This window comes from Poecilia latipinna, unplaced genomic scaffold (genome assembly GCF_001443285.1).
Source record: "Poecilia latipinna isolate Pla-1442-1.1 unplaced genomic scaffold, P_latipinna-1.0 Scaffold445, whole genome shotgun sequence".
NCBI lineage: Eukaryota > Metazoa > Chordata > Actinopteri > Cyprinodontiformes > Poeciliidae > Poecilia > Poecilia latipinna.
In genome coordinates this window covers 185,376-193,975 of record NW_015113061.1, presented here as the reverse complement: position 1 = coordinate 193,975, position 8,600 = coordinate 185,376, and the positions used below count along the sequence as shown (strand labels likewise).

The 8,600-nt window shown below is 33.0% G+C and overlaps 2 protein-coding genes across 4 annotated transcripts in view; both read right to left on the bottom strand.

Annotated features, from left to right (window-relative positions):
- The window catches only part of LOC106951190 (cell adhesion molecule 2-like), a 7,707-nt gene extending 5,901 nt beyond the window's left edge, over positions 1–1,806 (bottom strand). The window contains exons 1-2 of one of the 2 annotated variants that reach the window (XM_015038573.1): positions 1,657–1,806; positions 856–955 (exon numbers count right to left, since the gene is read on the bottom strand). In XM_015038573.1, the coding sequence (XP_014894059.1) occupies positions 856–949 (94 nt within the window). In that variant the 5' untranslated portion in view covers positions 950–955; positions 1,657–1,806. Of the gene's footprint in view, positions 1–855; positions 956–1,314; positions 1,401–1,656 lie in introns of those variants that run through there. The other variant, XM_015038572.1, reaches the window with a different exon arrangement.
- A 1,812-nt stretch (positions 1,807–3,618) lies between these two features.
- On the bottom strand, positions 3,619–5,983 carry s100b (S100 calcium binding protein, beta (neural)). 2 transcript variants are annotated; one of them, XM_015038567.1, is made up of 3 exons: positions 5,882–5,983; positions 4,613–4,757; positions 3,619–4,536 (listed from the first exon to the last, which is right to left on the bottom strand). In XM_015038567.1, the coding sequence occupies exons 2-3, from the start codon at positions 4,748–4,750 to the stop codon at positions 4,390–4,392; spliced, it is 285 nt and encodes a 94-aa protein (XP_014894053.1). In that variant the 5' UTR covers positions 4,751–4,757; positions 5,882–5,983; the 3' UTR covers positions 3,619–4,389. The 2 variants fall into 2 exon arrangements, with proteins under 2 accessions (XP_014894053.1, XP_014894052.1); XM_015038566.1 differs by having other exon boundaries at positions 4,613–4,765; positions 5,882–5,966.
- Between the last annotated feature and the right edge of the window lie 2,617 nt (positions 5,984–8,600).

Sequence of the window (8,600 nt, the reverse complement as noted above, 5' to 3'; positions counted from 1 at the left end):
TGTTCCTGGTAAGCTTGAGTCATGGTGTCAGACATAAGATACAAATATGGTATTGAACTTAATTCTTTCAAGTAAAGTCAAAGTAAAAAGGTCCTTTAAGGAAAAGATTTATAACTTTTTTGGGGCTGCAAACTTCTTAGTTTAGTTCCAAATTAAAATATTTAGTTGGGAACTACTTAAAAGTTTGAGTTGACTTTCTGTAGAATTAAGTCAAAGAGATTTTAAATGTTTATTAGAACAAAATAAATGATTTGAGTAAGAGTGACTTAAATTTGTCATGTTAAACCCCCTTATGAATTAAGTTATAGAAACTTAGCAAATTGAGATGGAAGGACTTGGTGAATTGAGTTGGATGATCATAATAAATTGAGTTGGTCAGACGTGGGACACGAAACTGGCATTGAACTCAATTGTTTTAAGTAAAGTCAAAGTGAAAAGTTCCTTTAGGTTAAAGATTTGTTTTGAGTTAAATTAACACAAAAAACTAAGTTGTCATAGCAAAAGCAAAAGAGTTAAGTTAAATTAATGTAAATAAGTCCATAAGATGAACTGCAGCCCAAATACACTTTTTAGAGTGCAAGTAAACATGTCAAATGATTCCCTTAAATGTTCTACAGCTACTTTGCTGTCAATAATAAATAAATTCTTTCTACATTTATTTATTTTGACATACGGGCAGTAATACCTGAAGAAAACTATCCAAAGGTTAACAAAGAACAACTAATCATACTTGAATATTTAAATATCTTTACTTTGACTTGCACTCAAAATGGCAGACAGAAGCCATTCACTCTTAAATTCTCACAGTTTTATTAAATGTGACAGAAGTTGCAGTCTGTAAGTAGATGGACGCACCTTTTTTTCCGATCTTGGTCACAAGATCTGAAACAGTTGAATAAGCATCAGTTGATGCTTGAGTCAGAGGAGAGGGAGTCGAGTAAGAGTTCATCTTGACCTGGAGACGAAATAAACATGTTTCAGTCAGAGTTTGATGGGGAAAAAAATATGTCCTATTAAAACAAAGTAAATTAAAACCATCATTTTCTTTTTAATGAAATTAATTTACTAAAGAAATCATATATTAGTTTATATTCTTTATGTCTTTGATCTTGTTTTTGCAGCTGTTGCAAGAAAACCTGAACTTGTTTTGCACTAAATTTATCAGATATTTACATATTTTGCATGTAAACCTACAAATTTCTGTAAGATAAAGAATAAAAAGCTAACGTTTTTATTCATTTTTGTTGCCTGATAAAAAAAAATTCTTGCGAATCCAGTCCAATCCAGTCTATTAAAGAATTTAGTGTTTTTCACCTCCTGAGTCATGAACCCTAGAGATTGACGGTAAGGGTAACTGAGAGCGTTGATGTTTGTCACAATGAGAGTCACGCTTCACTTAACTCTGACACAGCTGCAGAACATTAGGAGAAAAACAAACAAATAAGCCTCAGTCTGAAAGCTGTTATTTTCTATCAAGTCTTGACAGTAAGATAACAGTAGAAGTCTTAAATATCTGTATGTAAGAATCAGCATATTTAATAATAATAATCACTTTCTTGTAATAAGAAATGAAAACCAAAGCTAAAACTGTTAGCAATTAGTTTAAAACATCAACAAAGAATGTGACGCAAATAGAAAATGAAGCCATGAACTTACTGTTGATCAGGTTGCAGCAGTTTAAGATCCAATAAGAAGAAACAGAGAAGGAGAAGAAAATGTTTTGGACCCTCAGACTCTCAGATGGGTGTGGTGTTGCTCCCTGGGGTCCAGATCCGGCCAATCGCTGCGCTGACTCCGCCTCTGTGATGCTCCACAGCCTACAGCTGTGGAGCATCTAACTCTGCAGCTCACAGCTTTCTTGCATCATCCTTGTTTATTAATCTGCAGCATTAATGTCAAGCCTCCCTTTGATGCAATGAAATGCTGTTTCTTTTAAAGCATTCCCAGGAGAAAAAGTATTTCATTTCATGTTTCTGCAACAGATTTTCCTCAAATCAAATTGCAGCGATAGTGACTGCAAGAAAGAGATTAATCTAGGAATAAAGCAACTTTTGATCACTTGTTGAATTAAATGTCGATGGCAAAGAAACGTCTCTGCATTTTATAGTAAATTTCAGAGCACAAAACTTGTACTCAAGTAAGAGTAGCACAACTTCAACATATTTTTACTCAAGTAAAAGTAAAAAAATAGCAATGCAAGAATTTTCAAGTGTAAAAAGGTATTTGGTAAAATGTCTGTTCAAGTACTGAATAATTGATCAAATGATCAACCATTTAATATTTAAAAATTACATTATTAGATGAGTCAAAATATAAAGTTAATTAGAAATTTTGGTATTTTATGGACAAAAATGACAATAATTCATGTAAGTAACAAAAATAACAGAATCAGTCAAAAAAGTTTTTTTCCAGACCAATTTCTTTCAATTTAAAACTTATTAAACTTTAACAAAAACTGCAGCTTTGTGTCTGTGTCTGGTGGATATTTGTTTTTCATTCAGTGGGTAGAAAATCCAGAAATATTACTCAAATAAGAGAAGAAATAGTTCATAATAAAATTACTGAAGTAAAAGCAAAAAGTACAGCACAGTAAAATACTTCTAAATGTAAATTTTTTTAAAAAAAGTTGCTCAAGTAAATGTAAATATAACTACTTCCTACCCAACTCTAGTAAATATTAGCATAATTTAGGGTTTTATTTCTATTTTCTCATCTGTCTTGAATTGTTATCGTGCATTACTTTTACAAAGACGTGATAACATTTTAGTTTTTACGCAGAATTCCCCTTTATGTATCATATTTACATTTTTTTTACTATTTTTCAGAGTGTCGTGTAATCTCAACTTGTCCAGCAGGGGGAGCTCCTAATCCCTACATCAGGGGTCACCAACTCCAGTCCTCGAGGGCTACCATCCTGTAACTTTTAGATGCGTCTCTGCTCAAACACACCTGGATCAAATAAACTGCTCGTTTCCAGCCTATTGCAGAGAGGAATGAATGCTGGTGAGGGAATTCAGACATTTTGGAGCAGAGGTCAATCTAAAAGTTGCAGGATGGTAGCCCTTGAGGACTGGAGTTGGTGACCCCTGCCCTACATGGTGAGTTCTGTCCTTCCAGATGAATAAAATAAATGTTCATTTATGATGCTCAGGCTCATGACCGCAGTATTAATGCATAAAAATTCAATCTAAAGTCATTTCTTCCCAGTAAAACATCAGCTTAAACATAAAACAGATAAAGATAGGGAATTAATTAAACATGGTGCTTTAATAAAGAATGAAAAGTAGAAACTGCAGGAAGAATCAAGAAAAATGAAAAATCCAGAGAAGCCGTTTAACAAGAAATAACTAAAAAAAATACTTTTATTGATAAATAATTAAGAATACTTCATCAAGTAAATAAATGTCTCCATGAAATAAAAACAAAATAAATATAGTTTTCTATTGGAAGCTTCTTTTGTCAATCACAGTTTTATTTATTTATTGATTCAGTTATTTATTTATTTCAGAAATTATTTGATGAAGTATTGAATTGTTTGTTTATTTCATAGTTTTATTTTGTAAAGCTACTTTGTGTATTTCATGGACTTTTATTTTTATAGCATGAGGCTGTAACGAGTGACATATAATACTTATTTATTGATTTTGAATGAAACAACTCTCCATAGAATATCATTAAGATATTTTAATAATCTGCCTTTGGTCCAACTTCATAACATTGAGCTGAATTGATTCATTCAGTTTCCAGTACATTTGAATTTAAGAGTAAAACCATAAATTATTCAATTACACCAACTTTCCAAGACACTTAAATAATAAAATCGTCTTTTTTACATTAATTTTCATGGGAACAAAATACAGCTGGACAAAAATAATCTGTTTTTACTACATTTTTCAGAAAAATAACACAAATGAGGAAAGTCAAACTAAAATTAAAAATATTTTCATTAGACCTTAATAGCTGTATGCTAACATCCTGGCATTTCCAAAGCAACAGCTAGCTAAATTATGAGTCTATATTTAATTAATCTCTTCCAACAGCTGAAAAGAAGCAAAGTTATAAAAGTAGCTTTTATAAGTTGAAAACCAGGAAAAAAAAAATTTCAAGTTTTATATGACACATATTGGTCAAATTTGGAAACATTTCCAAAATGTTTTAAATTTTTTCTTCTGAATGTGGTGAAGTTGCTTTCAAACCAAACATTGATGATTAAAACTACTAAAAATAAAATTGCTGTTATTGCTGTAAAGTTTTAACTTCTCCATTTTATTAGTTGCTACTTGTGCTGGAAGCTAAATGCGTTTCCTCCGTGCGACGCCTCTCAGTTTGTGCGTTGCTAGGTTTCTATTTCTTTATATTTCGCTGTCGCTCCTCTTCGTCTCGCCCTCCTCACTCTTCCTCGTGCTCGAAGAACTCGTGGCAACAGACGGTAACCACGGAGACGAATGTCATGAACTCCTGGAAGTTGCACTCGGAGTCGCCGTCGGCGTCCAGACTCTCCATCAGGCCGTCCAACGTGGACTGGTCTTTCACGTGCTGCAAGGTCAGAGGTCAGAGGTCAGGAGCCTACTCTCGTTTCAGCTCTTAAAATGAAAGCAACAGTTAGTCTCACCGCCATCAGGTCTGGCAGCTCGTCGTGAAGAAGGTCCTTCAGCTCGCTCTTCTTCAGTTTGTGCTTGTCTCCTTCTCTCTCTGAGTATTTCTGGAAAACGGCGATGATGGTGGCTATCGAGGTCTCAAGGTCAGTCATTGTTGACCTTCAACACTGAGAAAGAAAGCAAGAAAAACTTTTAAACTTTTCAAAATTATCAGGGTTAATCTGTATTTAAACAGTATATGTTGTATATTAATATATACGACACCACTTTATTTCATGAATAATTTATAGTTGGGTTATACATCGTACATATTTGATATCATTTGATTCAATAAGATATAATATTCTCAAGTACAATAGAATATGATGCAATGTTACAAAATGTTTTGATACAGGATATACAACAATATTATACAATACAATGTGATACTAATTGATTACACAGTAATGTATTATTTTCTACAATAAATTATACATTTAGTAAAATACAAACATGATAAATGAATGTTTTAATGTAATATTTTCTGTTATGAAAAATAAAATATCACATAAATGAGACAATATAATATAGTATAAAATAATAAGGCTATAATTTTACAATTTTGTACAATATGATATCATGCATACAGTACAGTACAATATGATACATTTATATAATTTAATAAAATGGAATAGAAATACAAAATGAATAGCTTTGTACAATGAAAACAGTGAAACATTATATTAATACAATACAACATATTAATCTGGTACAATATAATACAATAGAATATAATAGAACATTACAATATAATATAATGAAGTGCAATACCACACAATGTTTATGTTAATTTGACACAATATGATATTTGACTTGTGATACAATAAAAACCAAAAGTATACAATACGACATGTTGGTTTACAATAAGATAATTTCATGATGCAATGTAACAAATATCATGATATGTGATAACTTGATACAATATATCACTATATTTGATACAAAGTAAAAATAATAAATACTTTGAAAATAATTGTTTTGAACTCATTACAGATGCAGTGGCTGTCTTCACCAAAGATAAATAAAAAAAAGAGTAGAAACAGAAGCAGAGACAGAAAAACTCTCATATTTAAACTAAAGTAAAAAACAACTTTGTCTTTTAGAATAAACACAACATAAACTTAAACTGTCTTTAAGACCTTGAAGCTTGAATATATTTTAAACAACATAGCATCATTTTACTGCTTTACAAGATTCTGCATAAGATTCCAGTCTTTTGCAGTCTATGGGTTTGTTGTGCTTACCGTAGTTCAGATGCAAACTGACGCTGCGTTTCCAGACAGTGGAGGCTGCCGCTGCTCTGCAGGCTTTATACAGACCTGAGGTCAGCCATGCTGTCAGTCAAACCGCTGACCAATCACAGCCCAACGCCTCCCCTCACTCCACTGCCTCTGCAGAAACAGACTCAGCTTTCTGTCAGAGGCGTTTGTGTTTAGACCTCAGTAGCAGAGACGCACCGATCGCAGTTTTCTGGCCGATCATCGATTACCGATCTTTAAAAAACCTGACCAGCCACTTCAGATTGTGTCCAATGATATTTCTTTTTTATCTGAAATGTCAAACATACAGCAAAAAAACATTGTTTGGTTGGTAACAGAGGGGCAACTATTGTTACCTGTCAACATGCAGACATGACCTGGTGGGCGGAGCTAACAGTCATACCTCTCTGGGTACTAACTAGTTACATTTACTTGTAACTTTTTGGGAAAAATGTACTTTTATGAGTATTTTTACTATGCTGTACTTTTTTCTTTTACTTGAGTAATTTTATTATGAAGTATTTCTGCTTTTACTTGAGTAAAATTTCAGGATTTTCACCAAACACACACATACACACCTGCAGTTTCTGTTAAAGTTTTACTAGTTTTTTATTGAGATAAATTGATTTGGAAAACATTTTTTGGCCTGATTTTGTTATTTTTTGTTACTTATATGAATTACTGCCATTTTTGTCCATAAAATACCAAACTTTATATTTTGGTCCGTCTGATTCAGTGCTTGATTAGACTTTTTACCAAATAGTTTTTTCACTCTTACTTGGTAATTTTACTTTTAGCTGAGTATAAATATGTTGAAGTAGTGATGATTTTTTTGGGTTCTCTGCTAACAGAAAAGAACACAGGTTGACTTTTGAACTTTTGTGAAGTTAGCCGATCAACGATCTCCCAAGATTCAGGAAATCGGTTCAAATTAGCTATCTTTTAATTACTGTTTACTCACTCTGATGAAAACAAAAACATATTTTTTAAAGTTCTGCTGTCTGTTTGACTCATCTCTCAGGTTGGTCCAGTTCTCCTGGTCGTGTTTGAGCCACAAAGGCTGGTTTCACAGGAAGTGGCTGGCTGTGCATGTTAATGAAGTTGCTCTTTTCACAGCTCCTCTTGGCCAGACGTGTACCCTCCACCGCCCACAGAGCGCAAACAAACACAACCCAACAGCCACAAGTTTTCCACCAAAAACTGGGAAAATATTCCCCAGTAAATCTGGATTTTGAAGCTGTTAAACCGACTTTCTGGTGATGTGTGGGCATCGTGACAGAGCAGGTATCAGGCTGTCTTCTCCAAACAAAACACGTCTTTGTTTGGTGATGAACGCAGACGACTGCCGGCCGCTTCATTGTTCGCCTCAAACAATCCGACTCTGTGCAGGAAACTGGACCAACTTACTGGAAACCAGCGCCACACGTTCAGGCCCACTGGTTTACAGCGTCTCACTTTAGCTGCTGTTTAGTCTGGCTGAGAGAAAGAGACACAATCAGAGTGAATCTGTTACTTTAACTCACTTAAACGTTTGATTTTTCTTTTAAATAGAATGTTGGAATAATAGCATAGTTTTTTTTTTTAATTCTAACTGTGTAAGTTGTCCTAAAACAAAATTACTGTTTTTATGACACAATATTAAATCAAAATTTGTAATTTTTTTTATTAAAAATATTTTTGCTATTAAAAGACGTTTCTAATCTGAATCTGTTACTTTTAAGCAATTTTTTTTAAAAACAAATAATCAACTAATCAGAGTTATTAGAGGGCAACAAATTATCAATGATGTATCAGAAGAGGAAAATTAAATATACTTATTTTTCCACAGTGAAACAGTTAGTAGTTAAATTGCAGCAATTTGGCTATTTTTGGTCATTTCTAACTGCTACTTTTTAATTTTACTTGAATAAAAATATATTGAATTTTTATGCCAAAAATTATATTCCAGAGTGACATTTTTTCAATATATTTTCACTCAAGTAAAATTAAAAAGTAAGTGTTAAGAATTACCAAAAATATATTTAGTAAAAAGGCAACACAAGTACTGAGTAACTGATTGTAAAAATCTGATATTAAATCAAGGTCATATTGATTCTTTCCAACTTTATGTTAATTTTTTCACATTTCTGAAATTAGCTATATTTTAAACAGGTAAATTCTTCTCTTTTTTGCATAAAATCAAGAAAATGATGGATAATCCTGTCCATCCTCTTCATGAGACTGTCTTCAGTCAGAGGGTTCTTCAAATTTGCTGTAACACAGACTGCTACAGGAGATTTTTCCTATCCACAGCCGTCAGCATCTAATAAATCTTTGAAGAATCTTGAATTAATGAGCTACAACAACATTCAGTTGATCAGTAAAGTATCATTGAATTGATTTTTAAAAAAATATATTACTGGAAATATTCACTCATTTCAGATAAGCGGCTGCTTTTAAACCAATTTTTACATTATTTTATAATTGTATCTCCTGGTTTTTCCCATATTGGTGCTTCTATTGCTTAATTTTCCTCTCAGGATTAACTGGTGATGGTTGTTAACGTTTGTTTTTTATCTGGCAGCTCAGTCCAGTTTCTCCTGACACCCTTCAGCTCCAGGTCCTCTTTGTTCCTCTGTGTTTCGTGTCTCTTTCAGGATTTTCTCTCCTGGGAAACAGCCGGGGCCTCCTGGGAGCCAGCCGGGCTCCATGAGCTCAACCGTCT

Excerpts from the sequence above, each read along its gene's own strand:
- s100b (XM_015038567.1), bottom strand. The coding sequence starts at position 4,750 with ATGACTGACCTTGAGACCTCGATAGCCACCATCATCGCCGTTTTCCAG. Across the intron at positions 4,537-4,612 it reads AGCTGCCAGACCTGATGGCG|CACGTGAAAGACCAGTCCAC; the intron begins GTGAGACTAACT and ends CTGACCTTGCAG.